The sequence below is a fragment of the Corvus cornix genome, chromosome 3 (assembly GCF_000738735.6).
Source record: "Corvus cornix cornix isolate S_Up_H32 chromosome 3, ASM73873v5, whole genome shotgun sequence".
In the NCBI taxonomy this organism is placed as follows: domain Eukaryota; kingdom Metazoa; phylum Chordata; class Aves; order Passeriformes; family Corvidae; genus Corvus; species Corvus cornix.
The window spans coordinates 114,297,852-114,323,011 of record NC_047056.1 but is presented as its reverse complement, the minus strand read 5'-3'; the positions used below and the strand labels follow the sequence as shown (position 1 = coordinate 114,323,011).

General features: G+C 65.7%; 3 protein-coding genes across 12 annotated transcripts; all 3 read right to left on the bottom strand.

Annotated features, from left to right (window-relative positions):
- Positions 1-825: 825 nt before the first annotated feature.
- UCN (urocortin) lies at positions 826-1,708 on the bottom strand. The gene has a single exon (XM_039568969.1). The coding sequence runs from the start codon at positions 1,339-1,341 to the stop codon at positions 1,042-1,044; it is 300 nt and encodes a 99-aa protein (XP_039424903.1). The 5' UTR covers positions 1,342-1,708; the 3' UTR covers positions 826-1,041.
- On the bottom strand, positions 1,709-11,160 carry MPV17 (mitochondrial inner membrane protein MPV17). 8 transcript variants are annotated; one of them, XM_039568968.1, is made up of 6 exons: positions 11,013-11,160; positions 7,295-7,410; positions 6,903-6,995; positions 5,080-5,112; positions 4,885-4,937; positions 4,230-4,808 (listed from the first exon to the last, which is right to left on the bottom strand). In XM_039568968.1, the coding sequence occupies exons 1-6, from the start codon at positions 11,083-11,085 to the stop codon at positions 4,739-4,741; spliced, it is 438 nt and encodes a 145-aa protein (XP_039424902.1). In that variant the 5' UTR covers positions 11,086-11,160; the 3' UTR covers positions 4,230-4,738. The 8 variants fall into 8 exon arrangements, with proteins under 8 accessions (XP_039424899.1, XP_039424897.1, XP_019136893.1 ...); XM_039568966.1 differs by lacking the exon at positions 11,013-11,160 and adding an exon at positions 6,596-6,691 and having other exon boundaries at positions 6,903-7,151; positions 7,295-10,995; XM_010391895.4 differs by lacking the exon at positions 11,013-11,160 and adding an exon at positions 6,596-6,691 and having other exon boundaries at positions 7,295-10,995.
- On the bottom strand, positions 11,130-25,007 carry CAD (carbamoyl-phosphate synthetase 2, aspartate transcarbamylase, and dihydroorotase). 3 transcript variants are annotated; one of them, XM_039568961.1, is made up of 45 exons: positions 24,839-25,006; positions 24,462-24,601; positions 23,373-23,502; positions 23,027-23,169; positions 22,773-22,914; positions 22,105-22,276; positions 21,847-22,032; positions 21,651-21,763; positions 21,404-21,549; positions 21,177-21,308; positions 20,742-20,975; positions 20,438-20,659; positions 19,904-20,092; positions 19,580-19,704; positions 19,367-19,500; positions 19,181-19,293; positions 18,831-19,081; positions 18,514-18,760; positions 18,304-18,402; positions 17,987-18,211; positions 17,728-17,910; positions 17,416-17,634; positions 17,163-17,330; positions 16,910-17,092; positions 16,733-16,837; positions 16,410-16,658; positions 16,118-16,199; positions 15,779-15,945; positions 15,471-15,635; positions 15,263-15,394; positions 14,984-15,185; positions 14,716-14,906; positions 14,507-14,647; positions 14,303-14,398; positions 14,095-14,233; positions 13,938-13,985; positions 13,424-13,468; positions 13,166-13,320; positions 12,996-13,070; positions 12,679-12,891; positions 12,379-12,504; positions 12,126-12,281; positions 11,942-12,043; positions 11,761-11,855; positions 11,130-11,260 (listed from the first exon to the last, which is right to left on the bottom strand). In XM_039568961.1, exons 1-45 carry the CDS (start codon positions 24,921-24,923, stop codon positions 11,158-11,160), a joined length of 6,768 nt encoding a protein of 2,255 aa, XP_039424895.1. In that variant the 5' UTR covers positions 24,924-25,006; the 3' UTR covers positions 11,130-11,157. The 3 variants fall into 3 exon arrangements, with proteins under 3 accessions (XP_039424895.1, XP_039424894.1, XP_039424896.1); XM_039568960.1 differs by having other exon boundaries at positions 18,831-19,293; positions 24,839-25,007; XM_039568962.1 differs by lacking the exon at positions 13,938-13,985.
- Positions 25,008-25,160: the final 153 nt, after the last annotated feature.

Sequence of the window (25,160 nt, the reverse complement as noted above, 5' to 3'; positions counted from 1 at the left end):
GCCCCGGCAAAGACCAGGGCCACCCACAAGGAGGCTGAACCTCCCCCAGCTGCCTCAGCAGGCTTCATCCCTGTCCTCTTGGTTGGAGGCCTGAGACATGGCCCACCACAGTGCCCCCCTCCCTACCCACGACTCCAGCCCTGACCCACTCAGCAGCATCGTGTGTCCCACAGAGGTTCCCCCCACTCCTGGTGCTCCCACATGGGTGGCCATGTCCTCCCACAAAGGGCCTGTGTCTGTCCCTCCCCCAGCTCCCAGCCCTCCCCTCCGCCCTCCTGGGGAGGGCTTGCTTCCCTGCTCATGTCCTCACCTGCGGGCAGGTGGGTGCAGCCCCCTTGTCCCTGGCTCACTGCTGGTGAGGACCCACTGTTCCCATCCCTCTGCCCCCTTTGCTTCCTACTGCTCCCACACCTGGGGGGCTGTGAGCATCTCATCCCCTCTGAAGAACATGGTGTGTCACCTCCTGACCCAGGCACACACACAGCCTTGTTCCCAGTGCTGGTGGGTCTGTGCTGCTGGCCCAGCTGCTCCTACTCAGCCCTGGCCCAGCCCATCCTGTCTCCTACTTCTGAGCCCTTTCTCCCTCTACAGTGAGCCCTGTCCCTGTTCCCGGTGAGCATGTTTGCCCCTTCCTGGCAAACCCGTTCCACCACCCCCAATGAGTCTGTTTACCCATCCCTGGTGAGCCCCTTCTACATTGCCGACAAGCCCATTCCCCCATTCCCCCGTTGCTGGTGAGCCCATTCCCAGTGAGCACGTTCCCAGTTTGCCCAATCCCTGGCCCTGCATAGCCCCAGCTGCCCCCACCCCGCACTCGCTCACGCCTCGGGTTTCCACCACGTTTTATTACAAAATCGGTGCGGGCTGGTCCCGGGGCCGGTTCTGCTCCCACTCGCCCCAGCGCTGGGGCCGAGGCGGGTTTAGCCCGTGCCGGTGTTGGTGCCGAGCGCCCTACAGGGCAGAGGCCGAGGCGGTGGCTGGAGGCCGGTGCAGCCCCACGGTTACAGGGGGTTCGGGGCATTCGGGCATTCCGCGGGGGGGTCAGCGCCCCACGGCGTCGAGGATGCGGCGGTTGGAATCGGCGCGGGCGCGCTGGCTCTGGGCGCGGGCGAGCAGCAAGAGGTGCCGTAGGAGGTGGAAGGTGAGGTCGATGGAGAGCGGCGGCTCGTCCCGCCGCCCTCGCCACGGCCCCGGGGGCGGCGGCGCCAGCGGCGGCCAGAGCGGGTGGTCCTGAGCCCCGGTCCCGGCCGCCGGGATGGAGCCGTCGGTGGTGGCGGGGCGGGCGGCGGCGGGCGGCGGGCGGGCGAGCAGCAGCAGGAGGGTGAGCAGTGCCCGCCGCATCCTCGGTCCCTCTGCACCTACGGGGCCAGGGGCTCAGCGCCACAGCAGAGACCGGGGCAGCTGCGGAGGCGCGACGGGAATCGCGGCCCCGGCGGCGCGGGGACCGTCCCGCGTGCGGAGCCCCCTCCGCGCCCGCACGCCCCGTTCCGTCCCCTCTGCGCGCCCCCGGCCCGGTGCTGTCCCTGCCCGGTTCCCAAGCCCCGTCCCGTACCCGGTGCGCTGTGCCCTGTTCCTGCCGGTGCTGGCGGCGGAGCGAGCGCGATCCGTCCCGCGGGAGCTGAGCCGGCGGCGCGGCCGGGGGTTATATCGGTCCGGGAGCCCGGGCTGACGTCAGCGCCGGGCACGCACCGGGTGGCGGGGGGCGGGGGCGGGGGGCACCCGGGCGGCGGGGAGCGGGTCCCCGGCGGCGGGACGGGGCTGAGGGACAGAGGGGCGGAGCGGCAGAGCCTGCTCTCCCCGGTCTCGGGAGCCACCACTCCGGTTCTTTTCTGACGCCCACCAAAGAAGCACGGCGGGGCCGGGGAGTGCGGGCAGGTGCATTGGGCCGTGCTAACCCTCGCTTTCCCGGTCTCCCGGTTTCCCCGATCCCCCTCCCGGCTCTGCCGCATCCCCAGTCTCGTTCTCCGCCGCTGTCCGCGGTGCTGAACGGTCGCGACGCGCCGGCGCCCCGGGGTCGGTGAGCGGGGCCGGGCCGGTGAGCTATCCGGGTGAGCTCCCGGTGAGCCCTCAGGGGGCTGTACCGGGGTGAGCCGCGGCTTCTCGGCGTGGAACCCTCGCGTTCCCGGGCCGAACGGCCGCGTCAAACAGCGGCGTCCAAACAGGGACCCGGGGCGGCGGGGGGGGATCCCTGGGTGGGCGTGGGGACACCCCGATCGCCGGCAGCTCCGGGACAGGACGGTCACGGGTGGGGGCCCCCAGCCTGGCTGTGGCTCGGTACCCCGGGCAGAGCGGGCAGTGCCGAGGTGAAACCGTGGGGCCGAGGCCGCAGACGCCCCGAGCGCAGCGGTAGCACCGGCCAAGTCCTGTGAGTCATAGAATGAAGGCACCGGAGCCGGCAGCGCCGTGCTGGATGCAGGGTGTTCCGTCGGGGCACCGGCACCGCTGCCAAATGTTGAGGTGGCTGCTGGGGCTTCACACTACTGTTGGCAGCCCCCCTGAGTGCACCACACTGCTGGCATTCCCTCCGAGTGCTTCACACCACGTCAGCAGACCCCTGCGTGCTTCACACCACAGCCAGTGGACCCCGAGTGCTTCACCCTGCGGCCAGCAGACCCCGAGTGTACCGCATGCTGCCAGCAGACCCCCGAGTGCACCGCATGCTGCCAGCAGACCCCGAGTGCACCGCATGCTGTCAGCAGAGTGCAGCTGAGCTGACACCCAGCGCCGATGCCGGTGCCGGTGCCACATCAGGCTCCTTCCACAGTGCCAGCGTGGGGCAGAGCCGACCAGAGAAGCTCAGCCTGGCCCCTCGCACGGTGTGTCCCACACCAGGTGGCACAGGGGTGGTGGTGCACGCCCCTGCCCGCAGCGAGCAGCACATGGTGTCATGCCCCCATGACGTGATCCGGCATGAAGGCTGGCACCTGGCACAGCTTCCTGCGGTGGCAGGGCAGAGCCCTCAGCAGGAGCTGGGCTCAGCCCCCCGGCCCTGGCAGCCCCATGCTGGGGCGGCTGCTCCTGGGGACAAGTGGTTCATTCCACGTGGCTCTTGCCATGCTCGCAGCTCACTCACTGCTGACAGCCAGAGCCTCCTGCACCCCCAGAGGGAGCTGCAAGAGGCTCAACACCTCAGAGCTGCAAACTCCTGCCATCCACAGCACCCACCCCACTGGCTGTAGTGAGCTTGAGCCCCATACAGAACCCGAGGCCCCCCAAAGCACTGGTGCTGTCTGTGCATGGTCCCATCACCTGGTCCCAGTCCTGTGCTGCTCCAGTGAGCACTGCTCGGGGGAAGAGGGCTGCAGCTGCAGCCCCTGCTGTCCCCTGCCTCACCCCTCAGGCCTGCACAGGATTTGTCTCCTCTGTGCTTCAGGTTGTACCCACCTGGCTGCAGCAGCCTCAAAGCTGGGGTCAGTGCAGAACCAGTCCAGGGGTAGGATGAGGGTGGAAGGATGGACGGTGAATCCCCTCCATGAAGGCTGCGCTGGCAGAGCCCAGCTGGTGCCAACAGCATGGGGATGGCTCTGTCCAGCTGCGGGGGGGCTGCAATAGCACCGGTGAGGGGGCCAGAGCTGAGGGCTCCACAGAGGTGAGATGAACCACCGTGGTCCCACCAGCTCCACTTGGAGCCCCTGGCAGGGATGTGCTGGGCAGGCACACTGTGGGAGCCAGATTGCGTCTGCTCACCGCCAGTGTAGGGTGAATATGGACACACATTCCCAGCGGGAAGCAGCGCAGGCGGTGGCAGCTCTGCAGGACTTCTCTCTGGCAGGATGGGCAGGCTCATCTTGGACATGGCACAGGTGGATTGTGGCCCTGTCCCAGACCCAGCTCTAGCCCTACCCCCAACCCTTTCTGAACCCTCTCCAGATGCACAGCCCTGCATCAAGCACACCCTGACCCTGGGGGGACTCTGCACACAGCATCAGGACTCTGGCTCCATCGACCTCATTTCACTGCTCTGCAGCTGTGGGGGCACCATCACAGCCCATGAACAGCTGCAGTGGGACCTGATGACCCCCTAAACCATCATCCACCCTCTGCCAGAGCCCCCTCCCCTCTCTAGCCAGTGGGGCAGACCACCCCAGCAGCCTGCAGTCCCTAGCCCCATGCTCGGTGCCTTGAGATGAGGCAGAGTGAATTTGTTGATCCGTAACAGGAATGGTTGCTCTGGAACTGCATCTTCAGGGCCTGGGGGACACGCTGGGCAGCCCCAGGGGCCATGGAAATCAAGAGTGAAAACCACCATTTATTGATGCTCCGACTGTCCACAGCAAACCCCCTTTTCAGGGGGAGCATCCCCAGCCAGCACTGACCCCAGTTCTGTGCCCATGGCACAGCCAGCCCAGGGCCAGCCCTGCTCCATTTCCGCTCCTCTTTTCCCCCATGATGTGCCATGGGGAAGGACAGAGTGACACTCAGGGCAGGAGCACCCTGTGTGCAGGCAAGGGCTAGGAAATGGTTGAGCACAGATGGAGAAGTGCTCCATGGGCAGAGTTGCTGCACAGCACAACTAGAGCAGATCCAGGCCTGCCTTGGCACCATCTTCTCCCTGCGGCAGTGGGGGCTGTGGCCACAGGGGACGGCGTTCCCCCGAGAAAAGAGCGGGATGGTTGCTGCCAGGACCCTGCATGGCCCAGCCTGTCCACGGCCATGTGTGCCCACTCCAAGGGCTCTGAGTTGCGGTGGGGTCAGGCAGTGCACAGGCTGGGGACAGGGATGGGACATGGCTTCTGCCTCACATCCGATTCGCTTTCCAGGACAGGTAGCAGTTCCAGACAATGGCAACACATTGGACAACAGCCAGCCTGGGGACAAGAGGGACAGGGTCTGCAGCCACTGGCTCAGGGGGCCAGGGACTGGGGGCCAGGGGCGCAACACTACCTGTGCTGCAGGGGCACAAAGTAGAAGTTTGCAATCTGCACAGGTGGCCAGATCTGGGCAGAGAAGGGGAAGAGCAGTGAGGAGCCCTGCCAGAGTCCCTGCCCCACACCCAGCCCTGCCTGGCACTCGGTGTCCCACAGAGCCCATGGCAGCCCCATGGAGATGGGACAGGGACACAGATCTGCCAGCACTCACACAGTAATTGGTCATCAGGGCATCCATGTAGTCCTGCAAGAAAAAGGAGCTGTGAGCACTCAGAGGGCCTCCATCCCTGACACTGGTCCCCCCAACTCCACACTTCTGGGCACGGAGCCCCTGCAGCCCTGCACATGCCTTGCCACAGCTGTGTCCATGAGGGTGGCAGGGAGACGGTGACCAGAACCTTCCCCACTGAGAGCCCCTTGTGCTATAGCCAGGGCACATGGACAGATGGCTCGTCTCCCCAGTGTGAGCTGTGAGCCCCTTTCTATCTCAGTCCTCCCCCCGCCCCCTCCTTGGCACCACGGGGCAGAGATGGAGAAGGGCACTGAGCTGGGGCAACCGCCTTGGGAGGCCAAGGTGCTGCCTTGTCCTTGTGCCACAGTCATGGCCGTGTCGCATCCCTGTCCCGTGGCAGCAGGACAAGTCCCTCATCCAGCTTGGCCGTGACTCAGCCAGGAGGCCGGGCTCCTCCTGGCGCTGGCCAGCAGCCCAGGACGGGGTGAGCGGGTGCGGGGTGATGGATGCTCTGCTGACGCTTCCTCTGCGTGGGGAGAGGCGGATGCACCCCAAGCCAGAGGTGAAGGTGCTGCCAGCACTGCTGCCCAGCTGCCAGCCCATCACCCCCTTCCAGGTCAGGGCTTGCCAGGAGCCACAGCTCGCAGGAATCACCGACCATGCCAGGATTCCCTGGCGAAGGCAAGGCAAAATCCATGGCATGAGCTGGTCAGGATGCAGCAGGGGAAGATGGATGGGAGTGCTCAGAGTGCTGCCTGTGCCCAAGATCTGTTCGTGTGTGCCCTTAGGGTGGCTTGGAGCACCCCATAGATCGGCTGGAGAGCCTGGAGAAAGCAGAGGTGATGTGCTCTTGCCCCGAGATTCACTTCCTGCACCCTGGGGCAGAATGAGGGGCACGTACTGGCAGCCCAGTGGGTAGCAGGCTGCTGACTGGGTGCCCCCATGCAGAGAAATGGACTCTGGGTGATGGCACTCAGGCAGAGCTCTAGCCAGGCTGGGGGCCTTCACACGCAGCTCCAGCAGCATCAGTGACTGAGGCTGGTGTTGCCACTCCTGGCAGCCATGCGACCACCCCAGTGTGCCTCAGCCTGTGGCAGGTGGGCACCCACTCCCCAGTGACTCACCCTGGACACGCTGACTCAGTGTTAACACCAGTTTCCAGCAATTACTGCTAATGGGAGTCATCTCAGTAATTGCTCTGGAGACCCAGCCAGGAGCAGGGCTGGACAGCATTGCCCATGGCACCCACGTCTGGCCCAAGTGGGACCCCAGTACTCGCCCACAGGACACCCACGCCACAGGAACTGGCCCTGGCACCAGTACTCGGACTGTCAGCACTGGGCACCCAACACAGCCAGGGGCCAGGGACCCAGTGCCTGGGCATGGGCACGGAAACAAATGGGAGCAGCCGTCAGGGCCAGAGCACGGGGAGGAGCTGCTGGGGCCCCACAGCTGCTCAGGGCCCCTCAGTGCTGCCCAGGGCAGCAGCACATACCCGCTGGATCTTGGACCAGTTATCCTGCACCGACAGCCCGTTCATGGCCCCCGTGACAGCCAGGAAGCAGCCAAGGAAGCACGGTGCAAAAGCCCCCTGTGAGAGAGGAGCCCCGGCTGAGGAGCTTGTGGTGCTGGGAGCCAGGCTGGCCATGGGCAGCCCCTGCGAAACTGCAGTGGGGCTGGGCCCAGCTCAGGCACTGGGTTCTCAGAGCAGGATGGAAACCTGCCATAGGGACATGGCTGCCACCACTGCCCCATCCCGCTGCCCCAGTCCCACACGACACCCTCACCCATGTCACACCAACCTGGTCCAGGACCATCTTCTTCACAGCCACAACTTTTGTATTCCCCGGGATGAGCCGATCCAGGATCCTGTACCAGTTGCCCACAACAGGGCCCTGCAGGAGCCAGGGGATGAGGAGCAGCACCTGCCCTCCCTGGTCACAGGGCGGACCTCCAGGGCTGGTTACATGGCCCTGCTCCAGCCCTGGACCACAAGGACAAGCTTGTCTTATGCTGCTCCTGCTCCATGGAACTGGACCTGTCCACGGCTGCTGGAGGTGGCACCAGGATGGCGAAACTCACACGGCACCACCACAGTCCCACCCTGCTGAAGGAGCCTCCCATCCCATCCCATCCCATCCCATCCCATCCCATCCCATCCCATCCCATCCCATCCCATCCTGCTGCCACTCACCACGAAGCAGAAGCCAATGGCCATCATTTTCAGGGTGCGGGGGCAGTGGTGCCCGCGCAGCCCCCGCTGCTCCACCAGCTGCTGCGCAATCACATCCCCAGCTCCCATGAGGGCCCCTGCAACCAGCACAGCCCATTTAGGTGGGAAAGACCCCTGTGTGACCTGCCCACGGCTGGGCCCCTGTCCCAGCACCGCTGCTGCTGCCGTCCTGCCCCAGGATGCCTGAGGCTGCTCCAGCCCTGCCGGCTCTGTCCCAGCTGCAGCTCCCCACTGCCTGCACCAAACCCCACGGCACAGGTGTCCCACTCTGCCGAGTGCCTCAGGCCTCTCAGGACACCGCAGCATCTCTGGCTGAAACGGTGTCCAGCTGCACCTCCTCCCTGTGACCTGGGCATGGGGCTGACCTGTCATCCAGGGTCCACGGTGCCTGGGGCTCTCAGAGCAGAGCCTGCCCAGCTGCTGCCCGTGATTTCCACCACAGCCTTTACCACAGCACCCCAAACCTCTCCCTGAACACCAAGCAGGCTCTGCCGACTGTGATCCCCTCCCCGGAGAGCAGCTGTCTGCCTGTGTCCGCCCCCCTGCCCCCCCACCAGCCGGGATGGGCAGAACGTGCTCCCTGCTGCCCAGGCTGTCCCAACCCCTTGCCACAGCTGGCTGCTGGCACAGCTCCTGGCCCTGTTTCCAGATCAGTGTCCCCGGTGGGGTGCTGCCCGGCTGGGTCTCTGGCAGCTCCTGCTCCATCCTACACTCCTGACCCCTTCGACGCAACTCAGCTGGCCCAGTGCTGCCCCCCCAGCTGCTCCCCCGGCCCTGGCGGCTCCTGCTCACTCTCCCCGCTTCCCTGGGACGGTTCCCTGGCAGGTCTCCAGCCCCGCTGCTGCTCTGCTCCGTCCTTGGAAGCCCTGAGCCCAGCAAGCCCTCAGCCTGGCGGGCGCTGGCCCCACAGCCCCTGTCCCAACAGCCCCAGCCATGACCCCAGCTCGGTACCGGCCCTGCCCCAGGGACTTTGTCGGTGGTTCCTCAGGGACAAGGGCCCAGCTCCTTGTCCCCACACCATGCCATGTAGTCCCTGGAGCTCACCGGCAGGGCCAGCCCAGGCTCTGCAGCCCCACAGAGCTGCTGCACTCCCAGCAGCACCACCTGGTGCTTCACAGGCTCCATCTCCCACCCCAGACCAGCCCCAAGATCCAAGGGTCTGTTCCCCAGCCCTGAAAGTCCCCGCACGACCCCACGATGGCAGAGCAGTCCCACCAGCTCATGGGCCACAACCGCACCGGGCAGGGGGTGGCAGCAGGTGCTGGACTCCAGGCCAGCACAGCCAGGGCACTGGCTGCCTGCGTGAGCAGCACTCCCAGGAGCTGCAGTCCCAGGAGCTGTGTGCAGGGCACGGCGCTCAGGGAGAACACAGCAGGCACCGCTGTCACTCATCCAGTGCCGAAGGCTCTGGGTACAGTGCCCAGCAGTGATGAGGCTGTGCTGGGAGGGACAGACCTGTCTGCGCATCCCTGCCTGGGCCTGGGGATACAGCCAGATCCAGCCTCCTGTAATGACTCTGGCACCACTGCCTCCCCAGGGTGCCACCAGCACAGCCCAGCCACAGCTGCTGTGCGGGGTTAGAGCCTCCATCCCAGCCAAGCCTGGGGCCCGGGGTGCCTAGCCGACCCCCAGGCTGCTGTTCTTGTGACCAGAGGACTCCAAATAGGGCCCAAACCGAACTAGGGCACCATCCTCATGCCCACGGCCTTGCCATGGCAGGAGCAGGGGACTGCTCTCCACAGGCAGAGAGGGACAGGAGGGTCACGGCTGCAGGCACGTGCTACTGCCCACTGTGTCCAGGCTCTGCTGGCAGCCTGGCCCAGGGCCCAGGATGCAGGAGGCAAAGCCCTGCCTGGCCCCAGAGCCCTCGGACAGCAGCTCAGCCAGCAAGTGTGGCTGGACACAGCGGGCACAGCCAACTGCCAGCAGCTCCCTGGCCTGGCCCCAGCTGGCAGCACTGGGGTCTCCAGGAGCAGCAAGAGAAGGCAGGGCTGGAGGTTGGGATGTACCTGGGACAGGGCACAGGACACGGGAAGCTGCACGAACCATTGTACAGCCAGCAGCTGAGGGGCTGAGCCTGGCCATGGCTGGGGATCACTGGTGCAAGCTCCAAGGAGAGCAGGAGCACTCACATCCCCCTGGCTGGAGCTGGGCACCTGCCACAGCAGGGAGAGCCCAGCCCGAAGGCAGAAACGGCTGGGATGGGGGAACCATATCCAGCAGCAGCCCAGCATCCACAGATAGGCCATGGCCGCCAGGGCTCAGCCCCACACCCCCGCAGGCTGACAGAGCCCCGAGGGACAGGGGGCTGTGCCACAGCAGCACCAGCACCGATGTGAACCAGCAACAGGCAGAGCAGAGCCGGGGCCAGAGCCAGCCCAGGGCCACGCTGGGCAGGGGAAGTGCGGGCAAAGCCAGCCCTGGACAGCCCCTCCCAGCTCCACAGTGGCCTCCTGCCAAGCACAGGGGAATGTGCTGCCAGCAGCACCCGGTGCCGCAGGCGCCAGCAATAGACTCCATGACATCCGATAAAAATAACAGCGGGAACAGCAAAGCGGCCTGGCAGGACCCCAGCAGCCGGTCAGGGAGGCATCGTGCCACCCCCTGGAGGTATCAGGACTGAGGGCCAGTGACTGCACAGTGAGGGGAGCCCCCAGCTCAGCAGGGCACCCCCAGACCCTGGGGTTGTGCTTTCCCAGCATCCTGGGCTGGTGGGAGCAGGAGGGCAGGGCAGGGAGAATCAAGGCAGGGAGAAGTGGTGGTGACAGGGAGGGCACAAGCAGGAGGTGCAAGGAGCATGCAGGGACTCCCCCAGCCCTCAATGCAGCACAGCCCTGAGCACACGTGGCACAAGCAGGACAGGCTCTCCCACCACCCAGACTCAGCCTCAGGCAGGCTGGGGGGAGGAAGCAGGAGAGTGGGGGACACAGCTGCCAAGTGCCCAGGGCTGCAAACCCTTGGAGCAGCAGAGCCACGAGCCAGCACCAGGACAGATTTATGGCACCTCACAGCTCTGCAAGCAGCAGCAGTGTCAGGGGGATTCAATCCCCTGTGCAGGGCCCTGGGAGCCTCTCCTCAGGCAGCACCCCTATGCCTTCACCACTGAGTGCTGGCAAACACGGAAGACCCGAGCCCTTGTGAATTCCCAGTGTTACAGCCCAGCATCCATCCCCTCCCAGGGGAGGGGGGGGCCAGGACAGCCCCCGGTCTGTGTGTGAGGGCTGCACCTCCTTACAGCCCCCCACTACCCCTCTGGCTCCAGCGCAGACCCCTGACACAGATCTCCTGAGCCAGGAGTGGGCCAGGGTCCCTCACCCGGTGACACACAGGGGTCCCTGCTGAGCTTGGGGCATGGCAACACCTCTTCCCCCCTAAGACAGACCCCTGAGGCACCGGAAGCCCCCGGGCTGTGTCCTCCCCTGCCTGTGACGGTGCCCCCACAGCGGGGCTGGGGGCTGTGTGTGTGGCGGGGGTCTTGTGCCGGCTGTGGCTGTGTGCAAGGCGGGGGGGGCGGCGCGCCAGGGAGAGCAGGGGCCAGGAGCGGGGTGTGCAGGGGGGAGTCTGTGCTGGGGAGGGGCGGCCAGTGTGACGGGGGGGCTGTGCTCTAGGTGGGCGGCTGTGTGCGGGGGCCGGGGGTCTCAGGCCGTGGCCGCCGCAGGGAGCCGGGCCCGTCCCTTACCGGCTGTGAGCGCCTGCGCCGCCCCGGGCCGCCGCGCCAGCACCCGCCCGCAGCCCCTCCACAGCGCCGCCATGGCCCCGCGCGTCGCGGCGCGGTGACGCGTGTCGCGGCGCGATGCCGTGTCGCGACCGAGAGCGTTTATTGGTCAGTAGCGGCCCAGCACCGTGGCCAGCAGCGCCATCCGTATGTACATCCCGTTCTCCGCCTGCCGGAAGTACGCGGCGCGCGGGTCCGAGTCCACCTCCACGCTGCGGAAAGACGTCATCAGCGGGCACCGGCCCCGGGCCCACCCGCGGCCCCCAGTCCTCCCGGGAGCTCCGGCACCCCCCGGGGCCCTCCGGATGCCCCCTGGAACCACTGACCCACGTGGGAGTCTTGACACCCCCCCGGGACCCGTGACCCACCGCACAATGGAGCCTGTCCCCCCCAAACCCAGCAATCGCAGCCCCCATCACTCTGAGCTCCCCCCACCCTGCCCACCACATTGCAGCCCTCCTGCCCCGGCCCCACTGCCGCCTTCCCCGACACCCCCAGCACGCTGCAGCTTCCATGCCCCTGCCACCCTCCCCAGCAACACCACGGCCACAGCTCCCCCAGAGCCCTCCTACAGCCCCCGTGCCCTGAGAACCCCCACTTCTGCCCCGTATATTTCATACCCCGTTCTCCCAGACACCTCCCCTGATACTCCCTCCAACCCCCCCCCCCCAGTACCCTGCAGCCCCCCTGCCTCTGTTCCCCCCCTCCCCACCTGATCTCGTTGACACGGGGCAGGGGGTGCATCACCACCATCCTCTCCTTGGCCCGGGTCATGATGTGGGGTGTGAGGATGAACTGCCCGAAGCACTGAGGGGACACACAGAGCCCTGAGCTGGGGCAGGGGAGTCCCCCTGCCCCTTCAGGGCAGCAGGACCTAGGTTCCCCTCACTCACAGCCTCATACTCCTCAGCCCGTTGGAAGCGTTCCTTCTGGATGCGGGTCATGTAGAGCACATCTGTGTCCGGCAGCGCTTCCTCGATGCTCCCAAACTCCTCCTGGGGCAGCACCATAAGGTTGGGGGGGAGGGTCTCAGGGCTGGGGACTGTGTGAGGGCCAGCCCCCCACCCTGCTCCTCACCTGCTGGATGCCCCTGGAGGCCACAAAGCTGGTGATGTCAGGGGGCATGCGGAGCCCAGGAGGGGTCACATAGCGCAGGTTGACGCGGTACTGGGTGAGCAGGCGGGCCAGGGAGTGCACCGTGCGCCCGTGCTTCAGATCACCCACCATGGTGATCTGGGGAGAGTGGTCAGCCCAGCCTGTCCATGGCCCCTCAGGGCCTAGACAGGGCCCCTTGGACCCCCAGTCGTGCCCTCTGGCCCCTGCACCTCACCGTCATCCCATTGACTGTGCCCAGCTCCTCGCGGATGGTGAAGATGTCCAGCAGCGCCTGCGTGGGGTGTTCCCCCACCCCGTCCCCGGCGTTGATCACCGGCTTGCGGCAGTGCCTGGCGGCCAGCTGGGAGCACCAGCAAGGCAGGGCAGGTGAGCGCAGGCAGGACATGATTCCCACCAATCCCTGCCCAGCTGGGGACCACATCCCTGCCCCATAGCACAGGTCACCATCCCTGCCATTGGGGCAGAGTCCCCAGTGTCTCCAGAAAAGGATACAGCTTCCCTCAGCCCCTCTCACCTCAACCGCACCAGGCTGGGGGTGCCGCAGCACCAGCACGTCAGCGTAGCAGCACATGGTCTGCACAGAGTCAGCCAGCGACTCGCCCTTCTGCACTGAGGAGGTGGCCTCGGAGAAGGACAGGACAGAGCCACCCAGCCGGCTCATGGCTGCTGCAAAGGAGCTGCTGGTCCGCGTGCTCACCTCGTAGAACATGGTCGCCATCACCTTCCCCTGCAGGGCCGGGCTGTCACCTCGGGAAGCCCTGGCATCCCCGCCTGGTACCGGGCTCCCTCGGGGTGCCCAGGGGACAGGTATTCACCCTGTGCACGGCTCACCTTGAGGATGTCCAGGCTGCGCTCCTTCTGCACCAGCATGCGCAGGGTGTGTGCCACGTTGAACAGGTGGGACAACTGCGGGGACAGGTGGCGCGGGAGGCACCAGGGCTCAGCCTGGGCGCAGGAAGCACCACAGCACCCACAGCCCCCGCACCTGCCCGGACAGGCACCTGCTCCTTGGAGAACTGCCGGACAGAGAGGACGTGCTGCCCGACAAGGGGGTGCAGCAGTGGGGAGGTCTGGAAGTGGGTGGCACGCTGAGGGGAGGCCTGGCGTGGGACAGGGCCCAGTGGATAGAAGTGGCTGTCCTGCACCACCGCCGTATCTGTGGCACCGAGAGCAGCTGGTCAGTCCGTGGGGGTGCCCTGAGGAGCCCAGCCACCAGCCACGGACCCCGGATCCCCACTGTGGGCCCCTGCTGCACTCACCTAGCTCTGCTGCTTTCCTGCTGACCTTCTCACGAGTGTCCTCAGCTGGGTGGGAGAGGGGAGCAGTGGTGTTAGGGGTTGTGGGGATCGGTGGCACCCTGGGCCCTGGTCTCCTCCCAGTGTGCTGCCAGTGTGGCACAGCCCTCCTGGCACTTGGCAACATCATGTGAAATCAAGATGGGCCTGATGCCAGGGTGATGGTCAACCAGAGATAGGCAGTCCAAGCCCCACACTGCGCTGCGACCCTCTCCCTGCGTGCCCCGCAATTCCCAACTGGCCACCCCCAAATCACAGTGGCAGGCGAGGAGTCCCCAAGGTGCCGCGCAGGCTGGGGCAGGAGGGGAGCGGGCAGCACGGCTGTGCCCTGTCCTACAGCGCCCAGTCCTGGTGCTGGTGGCCAGCAGGGGCCCATGGTGGGCAGCACAGGCAGCCTGGGGCCCACACGGCACCTGGGGGAGGGGATGCACTCATGGGCTGCAGTTAGTGCCTTTAGTGAGTCCCTCCCCGACATTACCGGTGCCTCGGGCGCCCGGGCGGTGCGCGGCTCCCAGCCTCCGGAATGCTGAACGGGACACAAGGGCCGGCATCAGCGGGGCCGCCCAGCCACGCTCCTAGACCCAGCCCCGGGCAGCGTGCCCACTGCCCGCCCACTGCACCGGCCGCCCCCCTACCTGGCAGCCCGGGGTCAGAGGCTCGGTGGATGCGGGGCGGGAGGTGGAAGCGGGCGTCACCTGCAGGGCCGGGCCGGCGGGGGCTGGGGGCTCGTCCACGCAGAACATCACCAGCCACGTGCCGGGACGGCTCAGGGGTCTGCAACGAGAGACCAAGCTGGAGCTAGGGCGGAGAGGGACCCCCTGCCATCTCAATGCACACCAGTACCTTCACACTCTCCTTGGTGGGGGCCCCGTGTGGCAGCAGTGCAGCTCCCGAGGACCACTTCTTCACATCCTGCCCGTAGCCAGGGGGCACCAGCACCTGCAGCCATGGCAGAGATGGGCTTGGGGAAACGAGGTCAGTGCTGGGGGACCCCCTCTGTGATGGGGGACACCCTCGATACAGGACTAAAAGGACCCAGGACCTTACCTGCCCATCAATGTAGGCAACCTCCCCACGCAGGACTACTCTCCGCACTGTCCCCTTCACCTTCATGCCCTCAAAGGGTGTCCAATGGGCCTTGGAGAAGACTGTGCTGCTGGGGATGATCCATTCGTGCTCCAGGTCCACCTGCCAGGACAGTGGGTCAGAGACAGAAGGGTGGAGGCTGGACCTGGGGCGGGTGGGCAAGGACCCACCTCCACATAGGTGTCCTCCTGCGCTGGTAGCCCAAAAATCTTGCGAGGGTTCTCATAGAGGCGCTGGACGATGTCCTCCACACTGAGTCGCCCCTCAGAGACGGCCGTCAGCAACAGCGGCAGCATCGTCTCCAGGCCAGGGTACCCGGGGGGCGGCTCCTGCCCCTGCTTCTCCGCCAGCGTGTGGGGTGCTGCAGGATAGGGCTGGTCACCGGAGGCTGTCCCTGCCCCTTTCCCTGCTCCATGGCCACCATTCCCTGGGACTTACCATGGTCAGTGGCGAAGCAGTCGATGATGTCCATGTTTTCCCAGAGCGCCTCCACGTCCTGGCGGGTGCCCAGCGCTGGCCGCACGGCTGCACGGCCCTTCCCAAGGCGCCCCAGGTCATCCTGGCTCAGGAAAAGGTGGTGCGGGGCCACCTCGCACGTCACCGGGATCCCCCTCTGCTTGGCCGCCTTGATGAGGATGATCTGGGGCAGCCGTGGTTAGGGGAGAACCCACAGGACCACACGCTCCATCCCTGGAACCCAGAGTTCACCCTGCTCACCTCCTCCCTGCGGGCCACGTGACAGATGTGGACAGGACGCTGGTACAGCTGGGCCACCATCAGCACGGCAGCCACCGTCTGCCGCTCTGCATGTGCCACGATGGGGAGGTGCCGCGGCCACTGCTCCAGGTGCTAGGGGAAATGGGGCTGGTGGGCACCGGTGCCGGGAGCGGATCTGCCCTGTGCCAGCCCCTGCGCTCCTGCTCACCTCCATCCACAGGGACACGTCGTCCATCTGCAGGCTGGAGAAGGTGTCGTTCAGGTACATCTTGAGCCCAGCGGCTGCCCCAGCCAGGGGGCCCAGAGTGCCAGCATTGTCCAAGGAAGCCCCCAGGAAGAGAGCGAAGTCACAGCGGGCCCCAGCCTCAGCCAGCTGCAGGACAAGAGGCAGTGGGTGCTGTGGTGGGACCAGTCCCACCACCGGCAGCAAGCCCACCATGGACAATGAGCCACCGTGGCTGGCACGGCAGCACCCAGGGAGAGGATGTGAGCATCAGGCTGGCAGCAGCCCCTCACCTTCTGTGCCAAGGCGAAAGTGGTGGCATCAGTGACAGCAGGGCTGGTGTTGGGCATGGCACACACCATAGTGACACCCCCAGCCAGGGCGGCTGCTGTGCCCGATGCAAAGTCCTCCTTGTGGGTGCCACCCGGCTCACGCAGGTGGACGTGGACATCGATCAGGCCTGGGGAGTGTCAGTGTCAGCACTGGCAGCTGCTGGCCACAGGGGCTACGAGGGACGAGGGCCATCCCACCAGTGCAGCACAGAAACATCTCTCTCCACAGTGCCTGTGGATGTGCCCAGCCCGACTCCCAGCACTGTCCCAGTTCCATGCTGTCCCCCTGGCAGCACCCACCTGGCAGACGGATGAGTTTCTGGGATGTCATGCAGTCCACATGCATCTTCAGTGGCGGGGCTGCCCCAATCTGGCCCAGCGCCTGCAGAAACAGCAGCCATGAGGCAGGGACCGTATGTCAGGAGCAGGGCCAGGGTGATGATGCCTGTCCGAGCTGCACCCCAAAAACAGTGACGCCCTGCACAGTGACACCCACACACAGCGCCTGCCCCACAGCACCCACAACAGGACTTCCACAACCTTGCTTTGCTCCCTTTCCTTGCACCCATGGTCCCCACATGCCCCAGCCCACCTCTACAAAAAGCTTTGTGCACTTGATGTCGATGATGAGGGGCACAGAGTAGTCGACAGCCAGGCGCCGGGTGCGGTACCCCTTGGTGACAAAGGAGGAGAGCCGGCGGCCCCCCGAGTTGCGCATAGAGAGGTTAATGACCATCTCAAAGTGGTTCTCAGCCAGGTAATCCAGGATGCTGCGCTGGGTCTCCCGGGCACCAGCCTCGCTACCATCTGCGTCCTCGAAGTGCCAGTCCACAGCCTTCACCTGCAGGCAGTGACCATGTCAGGGCCCTGCAACACCCTGGGCTGGCCCTGGCCCTGCAGGCCCCCAGCCCTGACCTTGATGCCGTGCTCGGTGTAGAAGTCAGCAGTGCCGAGGCTGGCGTAGAGGTTGTAGCCGAGGCTCTCCAGCGTCCGCACTGTGGGCAGCAGCTCACTCTTGTTCTGAAAGGAACCAGGGGCCGGTCAGACGGCAGAGAGGGAACCCCAGCCTCCCAGCACATTTACCCCACATACCTTGTAGCTGCCAATGGTCAGCAGGATGTTCTTCTTGGGAATCTTGAAGCCGGTGCTGAGCATGGCCTTCAGGTACGCCTCGCAGCGGTTCTCCCCAAAGCAGGCAACCTCGCCTGTGCTGGTCATCTCCACACCCAGCACCACATCAGCGCCCGCCAGGCGTGAGAAGGAGAACTGGGGCACCTGGGGGCAAGGGGACATTCAGGGGCTGCCTGGCCTTGCACCCCAGCCTGGCCCTGTGGCCCCCACTCACCTTGACACCAACGATGCCTGTGCCTGTCATCAGCCCCACGGGCTCCACATCCTCACCCATGATCACCTGGCTGGCCAGAGCCACCAAGTCCACGCCCAGGGTCTTGGAGACAAAGGGGAAGGAGCGGGAGACACGGACATTGCACTCTATCACCTTCAGCTGGTCATCCTAGGAGAGAGGGGACAGAATGAGGCAGGGCTGAGGATGTGGGGTGCTCTCCCACTGGCACTGTGCAGTCCCCAGCCCCAGGTACCTTGGCGATGAGCTGCAGGTTGAAGGGCCCCGTGACCTGCAGCTCCTGCCCAATAGCGTGGACAATGGCCTTGATGCGCTCCAGAGTCTTGGGGGTGATGTCCTGCGGGGGGGTCACCAGTGTGGCATCACCTGAGTGCACCCCAGCATTCTCCACGTGCTCCGAGATGGCAATGGCCACCACCACACCGTCACAGGCCACCGCATCCACGTCAATCTCCTAGGAGCAGGAACATGGTCACAGCCTGTCCCTGGGGTGGGGGCAGGGGCTTTCAGGGGGCATCCTGGGGCTGGAGCAGCCTCCTGGATGGACCTTGGCCTCCTGGATGAACTTGGAAATCACAACAGGCTGCTCCTTGGACACAGCCACGGCGTTGCTCAGGAACTTCTCCAAATCGCTGTCTGAGTATGCGACGTTCATGGCAGCACCGCTCAGCACGTAGGAAGGGCGCACGACACAGGGGTACCCCACCTTGCAGCAGAAGTGCTTGGCTGACTGCGGGAGAGATGGAACCTCAGCACACACACGGAGAGCCACCCTGAGGCAGCCCTCTCCTGTTTGCTGGGCCCACCTCCATGTTGGAGAGCTCCTTCCAGAGGGGCTGGCTGATGCCAATGGAGTCGAGCAGGCGGGAGAACTTGAAGCGGTTCTCAGCTGAGTCTATGGCCTCCGGGGAGGTGCCCAGGATGCGGCACTGCTGCCGGTGCAGGGCCATGGCAATGTTATTGGGCAGCTGCCCGCCCATGGACAGGATCACGCCCTCAGGATTCTCCAACTCGTAGATGTCCATCACCACCTGCAGCACAGTGCGGGGCAGGGGGGCAGCTGGGACCGAGCCATGGCAGCCCTCACCCAGCCCTGCAGCTGTCAGGGCCCCAGCCCCCTCACCTCGAAGGAAATCTCGTCAAAGTAGAGGCGATCACACATGTCGTAATCAGTGCTCACTGTCTCAGGGTTGTAGTTCACCATGATCGTCTTGAAGCCCATCTATTGAGGGGTGGGACAAGGTGAGCCCAGAGCCCCCAACCCCTACCCAGCCTCATCCGCTGACCAGGGACACCCAGCCCTCGCTCCACAGGGTGCTGGGGCCCATCTGACCTTGCGGAGCTCCTGGATGCAGCCAACGGCACACCAGTCGAACTCGACACTGCTGCCAATGCGGTAGACGCCGGAGCCAATGACCATGACATGAGGCTCACGGAAGGCCAGGTCGTGCTCAGAGCCGTTGTAGGTCAGGTACAGGTAGTTGGTTTGGGCTGGCCACTCTGCTGCCACCGTGTCGATCTGCTTCACCACCGGCAGAATCTTCAGGTCGCGTCGCATCTTCCGCACGGCCAGCTCGGTGCTGCGCAGAGCTGGGTGAGCGCCAGGACCGAGGCAGGGAGCAAAACAGGGCCTCCCCTTCCCCATCTCACCTGAGCACGGCCAGGGCCACCTGCTTATCGGAGAAACCGAGCTGCTTGGCGCGCTTGAGCACGGCGGGCGGCATGGTGCCCTGCTCACCACGGTACGACTCCAGCAGCACCGCGTGGTCCGTGATGTTCTTCATCTTGTGCAGGAACCAGCGGTCAATCTTGGTCAGCTCATAGAGCCGCTCGATGGAGTACCCAGCCCGCAGGGCTGCCGCCAGCACGAAGATTCGCTTGTCCGTTGGCGTCTCCAGCTCCTGCCAGGCCAGGAGTTGAGTGTGGCCAAGGGAGGCAGGTGGCCACCTCTCCCCCCAGAACAGCACAGCCAGCACAGACACCCAGACCCCAGTGCTCACCATGTCTGAGACCGGCTTCACAGTGTGATCGAAGCCCACACAGTTCTCGTCTACCATCCTCAGAGCCTTCTGGAATGCCTCCTCAAAGTTCCTCCCAACGGCCATGACCTCTCCTGCAGAAGGTGAGGTGAGCAAGCAGATCCCATGCCTACCACGTGCCCAGCAGTGCTGCCCCCCTGCACTCACCCACGCTCTTCATGGAGCTGCCGATCTTAGTGCTGACACGCAGGAACTTGCTGAGGTCCCAGCGCGGGATCTTCACCACGCAGTAGTCCAGGCTGGGCTCAAAGCTGGCTGTGGTGGAGTTGGTGACAGAGTTCCTGAAGAGGTGACAGGCGTCAGCAGCTGGAGCCATCCCCTCAAGGCAGCACCTGGTCCCGCACTGTGGTGGAACCTTACCTGAGGAGGGGTAGGGGGATGCCCAGGGCAAGTTTGGCAGCCACATAGGCCAGCGGGTAACCAGTGGCCTTGCTGGCCAGGGCCGAGCTGCGGGAGAGCCGGGCGTTCACCTCAATGATGTAGTACTGTGGGCAGCGGGCAGGCAGGGTCAGTGGGTTCCGTGCAACAGGCCAAGCCGCTGACACGGCCAGACCTACTGCATCTCAGAAACGCTGCAGCGCCAGGGGGGCTGGTGCGGCACAGCCTTGTGGGACAGCATGGGGCAGGACCCAGATCCCCCCCGGGCAGGGCTAGCCAGGGATCAGGAGTGGGAGCTGGAAGTACCTGCTCTGACTCAGGGTTGAGGGCAAACTGGATGTTGCACTCGCCCACGATGCCCAGGTGCTGCACCACCTTGATGGCTGTGCGCCTCAGCATGAAGTACTCGGTGTCATTGAGGGTCTGACTGGGCGCCACCACGATGGACTCACCCGTGTGGATCCCCAGCGGGTCCAGGTTCTCCATATTGCACACCTGGCAGTAGCGGGGTCACTTCAGTCTTGCGGTTCCCCACTGCTCCATGTGCTGTCCATGGTGGGCTCCTCCCAGTTCCCACCACATCCTCCCCTGCCCAGCCAGGACTGGAATACACAGCATGTTCCACTGGGTGGACAGCTGGGGTAAACACCACAGCACAGGGGTGCAGGGCTCTGGTTCACAGGGTGCAGCTCCCAATGGCACACAGCAGCTGTGCCAGCACCATGGAAGGCACTGGGGAGCCCTCCCTGTGGACAAGGTGCACTGGGAGCCTCCAGCCCCCAGCACTTGCCCCACATCTATCCCTCTGCAGCAGCCCGGAGGCCTCCCTCCATCCCATACCGTGACACAGTTGTTGTAGGCATCTCGCACCACCTCATACTCAATCTCCTTCCAGCCTTTCAGGGACTTGTCTACCAGCACCTGGGACGTGTGGGTGAAGGCCTGGCTCACCAGAGCCACCAGCTCCTCCCGGCTGTTGGCAAAGCCGGAGCCCAGCCCCCCAAGGGCGTAGGCAGAGCGCACCAGCACTGGGTACCCCAACCGCTCAGCTGCCGCCTGCGCCTGCAAGGAGCAATGGGGCCATGGTGGGAACAGGAAGGACGGGACCCTGCCCTGCCCCACAGACCCCCAGACCACCCCAGACCTGCTCCAGGGAGGCAGCAGCCTCGCTGGGTGCCACGTGCTCCCCGATCTCCTCCATCTTCTCGACGAAGACCTTGCGATCCTCTGTCATCTCAATGGAGGCAACAGGGGTGCCCAGCACCCGCACGTGGTAACGCTCCAGAACACCCGCCTTGGTCAGCTCCACGCCACAGTTGAGGGCTGTCTGCCCCCCGAAGGTCAGCAGCACCCCATCGGGCCGCTCGTTCCGGATCACCTGGGGGGCACAGGGCGGTGGGACACAAACCATGGTGGGTCCTGTGTTTTCCAGCTGCCACTTCACCTGTGCTGCCCCACCCAGCTGTACATGCACCAGGCTCTAGGCCATCCCCCAGCCCAGCCCCACACTCATCCCGCAACTCTGCCATCCCTGCATCCCCAAATCGCCCCCTCCCAGCCAGCATCCTGGGGTGCTCACCTGGGTGACGTACTCAGGGGTGATGGGCAGGAAGTACACCTTGTCTGCCAGTCCCTTGGAGGTCTGGACTGTGGCGATGTTGGGGTTGATCAGCACTGTCTGGATGTTCTCCTCCTTCAGTGCTTTGATGGCCTTATGAGGAGCAGAGGGATCACACCTGGTGGCCCCGGGCCCCTGCCACCCCCCTGTGGCCCCTACCGCCCCCATGCCCTGGGGTGGGCACTCACCTGTGACCCTGAGTAGTCAAACTCGCCCGCCTGCCCAATGGAAAGGCCACCGGAGCCCAGGATCAGCACCTTGCGGGGTCGGGCTGCATCCAAGTGCCCCGCTGACGCCTTGGTGTAGCTCAGCCACTCCTGCAGGCGCTCCCGCACTGGGGGGATGTGGCACGCTGGGGACAGGGCACCCCCGTGCACAGCCCCATCCCACAGCCCTTGGCCCATGGTGCCGGCTGTCCCTCACACTCTCACCCACCTGTCCGGGCGCTGCCACGCCCGTCCTGCAGGTCCCGTGCCACCTCCACAAAGACATCAAAGAGACACTCCAGGTCCGTGGGGCCAGCGCAGTGCTCGGGGTGAAACTGGACACTGTGGAGGGGGTCAGGCAGGGCACATCCCTATGACCACATAGCCCCCCAGCCCCAGGCCCCCTGCTGTAGCCCCACGCACACCTGAAGAAGGGCTTGTGCTGGTGGACGAGGCCCTCGTTGGAGCCGTCGTTGGCATTGGTGAAGAGCGGGAGCCAGCCGGGCGGGAGGCTGCCCGCCTCCACTGCGAAGCCGTGGTTCTGCGCCGTGATGAAGCAGCGCTGCGTGTCCTCGTGCAGGCAGGGCTGGTTATGCCCGCGGTTCCCGTACCTGGGTGGTGGGACAGCTGTCAGGCAGCCCCAGCAGCCAGGACCCCTGCAGTGACTCTGGACCCTCACTCACTTCATCTTGTAGGTACGGGCACCAAGGGCCAGGGCAAGCAGCTGGTGTCCCAGGCAGATCCCAAAAATGGGCTTGGGCTGGGGTGCATCCAGCACCTGGCATAGGCTGGACACTGTCTCCTGGCAGAGCTGTGGGTCCCCAGGGCCATTGCTGATGAACAGCCCGTCAAAGTCTGTGTCAAGAGAGCAGCAGGATCAGAGTGGGGCCCCCCAGCCCCCTGACATCACCATAGGGCCCCCAGGGTCCCCACAGGGTCACAGCAGGCACTCCTGGCTACCAGCAAAGAAACACCTGCAGCTTGCCCGACACCCCAGCAGGGTTGCAACCAAGGTGTTCTGACCCCACAACCGCCATTCAAGTGGCAGCAAGGCCCTCCCAGTCCCCCATGGCCCCTCCCACACAGAGCCACACCAATACCACAGTCTAGAGTCCCCCATGCCAATCACAGCAAGGCATCCCGAGCCCATGGCCCTGCTCTTGTGGTACCACACTGAGGGCCCCAAGCCCCAAAGCCCCCAGGAATGATGACACCAAGGCTCCCCATCCCACGGCATTGAGCAGGACACAGGTGCCTGCTGTCCCCAGCACCACCCACGCAGACAGTCCCTATGCCAGACCCCAGCCCCACTTGGTGGGAGCCCAGATTGTCCCAACCACTGCCATCTCACCTGCAGGGTCCAGCGGGTGGTCCCAGGGCACCACAGTGACAGTCGCCCCCCGCCTGCACAGGCACCGTATTTGGTTGTTCTTCAGGCCGCAGTCAAGGGCCGTGACACGCAGGGACCCGCCCGGGTTGAACACGCGTGGCACCTGCGGGAGGGGAAGTGGATCACCCGGCCTCCTGCTGGGGCCAGCCTCCCGAAGTGAGGGGCTCCACAGCCCCCTCTGCTGCCCCCAGCCCCGCTCAGATCCCCCACCACACCTTCAGTGACACCTCCTGCACCAGGTGCTTCTTGTTGGGGTCCTCAAAGGAGAGGCTCCCCTCAGGGGTCCCATCCGGCACCAGCTTCCCCAGCAGCGTCCCCTGCTCACGGATCTTCTTAGTCAGCGCCCGGGTGTCCACCCCTGCAAACGGGCTGTGAGACACAATCCCACGGTCCCGGCCCACCCCAGCAGGACCCCGCGCCATGGCAGCAGCACCACCCCCAAATGCCAACACAGGTCAAACCCCCGGCAGGCAAATTTCAACACAGAGATGGGTTTGGTTCAGAACTCGCAGATCCACAGCCCCCACCCCCCACCCTACTCAGCTGCCTCCCCAGTCCCACCTTCTAGCCCAGGGATGTTCTGCTCCTTCAGCCACTGGTCCAGGGAGTGGGATGCACTCCAGTGGCTGGGGGTCTCTGAGCACTCGCCCACCACCAGCGCGGCCACATGGATCTTGCTGGACTCAAACCACTGGGGGGACAGAGGGTAAGCAGGGCAAGGCAGAGGGTCACCAGGCCCTCTGGAATATGGACCCCATTCCCATAGCACAGGACCAGCCCTCCCACTGCTGGGCTGTCACTACCCCTACCTTGTCCCACACCTATCACAGCAAGGCTGAGCCTTAGTCCAACAAAGTCCCCAGATCAGGGAGCTCCAGGATGGGGTGCCCAGGCCCCCACAGTGCTGCTGGACTGCAGCCCACTGCCCACGTGTCAACACAGCCCATGCCGCAGGACCCCTCAGCTTGGCACAGCTGCAGCACAAACCAAGCCGATGGGAAAGCACCACTCCCTCCGCCCACAGCCTCGCCAGCGAGGTCCAGACATGCCAGTATGTCCTGTCCCATGGGATCAGGGCTCTGGTTCCCGGAAGCACAGGCCACAGCAGAGACCCACACACCACAGGCCCGGAGAGGGCTGCTAACAGCAAGACCCCCCGCGGCTGGCGTGGGGAGGCCGGCACAGCACGGCTGCAGCAGGGCTGGACTCTGCCCTGGGACGGGGCAGTGTGGAGGCCAAGGGGCTGGGAGGGGGCTGGGGCCTCGAGCAGCCCCTCTGCCCAGCCCCAGCCCTGCCTTGTCCCAGGGCCTCAAGACTCCCACCTTGCAACAGAGCCCTGGTGAGGAGATACACAGCCCCACACCCCATGTGCTGCGAGGGCACCCCAATCCCAGTGCACTGGGGTCTCCCCCTGCCCAGCCCCAGTCCTCACCAAGTCAGAGCATGCTGGGCCCCACTGCGGCTCTGGGCCCTGCAGCACCGGAGTCAAACCTCTGCCTGCCACTATGTGCCGCTCACTGCCTGCCCTGGCACCCTGCACCGTCCCGCCCTGGCACCTCGTGCCATCCATCCCGGCCTGGCACCGTGCAGCGTCCCGTTCTGCCACGCGCCACAGCGACACCACGACGGGATACGCGGCCCCTCGCTCACCCTGCTGAGGCCGAAGGCGTCAGGCTCGTCCCGGGGCACTCCGTAGTTACCGACTAGCGGGTAGGTAAGCACCAGGATCTGTGCCTTGTAGGAGGGGTCGGTGAGGGCCTCGGGGTACCCCACCATGCCAGTCTGGAACACTGCAGGGGAGCGGGATGGGGGTGATGGGGGGGCCAGCCCCGGCCCCGCGTCCCGCCGGGGGCACCGAGCCGAGCACAACCGGACCGACCCCAACCCCGCGCCCCAGACAGGCCCCACGGAGGGCCCCGAGCTGAGGGAGTCCGCGGACTAGGCCGGATCCCCCGTTCCCCGTCCTTCCCGCGCCGTCGCCTGTCTCGGGCCGCCCCACGACATCCCGGCCCCCCGGCCACACTCACCGACTTCCCCGGCGGCGGCAGCCCCGACGGCCCCGAAGGGGCGGCCGGGCAGCACCGACCCGTCCTGCAACACCAGTCGGGCCATGGCGTCGCCACGTGCGCTCCGGGGACTCCGCGGCGGCGACCGAGCGGGGTGCGCACCGCCCGGCTGTAGCGGCGGCGGGAGGATCCGGGGCGGGGCCGCGCCGGGACCGCCCCCGGGGCGGGGCAGCGGCACCTGGTGCACCGGCAAGGGAGCTCCGCGGGGCTACAGCGGGCGCGGAGGAGAGCATCAGCCCCGGGCCTGACCGCCAATTCGCGGGACACGGCCGAAGATGCTCGT

What these genes read in the sequence shown, in the direction of transcription:
- UCN (XM_039568969.1), bottom strand. Translation starts at nt 1,341, where the DNA reads ATGCGGCGGGCACTGCTCACCCTCCTGCTGCTGCTCGCCCGCCCGCCG.
- MPV17 (XM_039568963.1), bottom strand. Translation starts at nt 8,038, where the DNA reads ATGGAGCAGGAGCTGCCAGAGACCCAGCCGGGCAGCACCCCACCGGGG. An exon ending in AGAAGATGGTCCTGGACCAG is followed by an intron (nt 6,692 to 6,902) that starts GTTGGTGTGACA and finishes CCTCTCTCACAG; the next exon opens with GGGGCTTTTGCACCGTGCTT. An exon ending in ACTGGTCCAAGATCCAGCGG is followed by an intron (nt 5,113 to 6,595) that starts GTATGTGCTGCT and finishes TTTTTCTTGCAG; the next exon opens with GACTACATGGATGCCCTGAT.
- CAD (XM_039568960.1), bottom strand. Translation starts at nt 24,923, where the DNA reads ATGGCCCGACTGGTGTTGCAGGACGGGTCGGTGCTGCCCGGCCGCCCC. An exon ending in TGCCGCCGCCGGGGAAGTCG is followed by an intron (nt 24,602 to 24,838) that starts GTGAGTGTGGCC and finishes GCTCCCCTGCAG; the next exon opens with TGTTCCAGACTGGCATGGTG. An exon ending in ACGTGTCCCTGTGGATGGAG is followed by an intron (nt 15,395 to 15,470) that starts GTGAGCAGGAGC and finishes CATTTCCCCTAG; the next exon opens with CACCTGGAGCAGTGGCCGCG.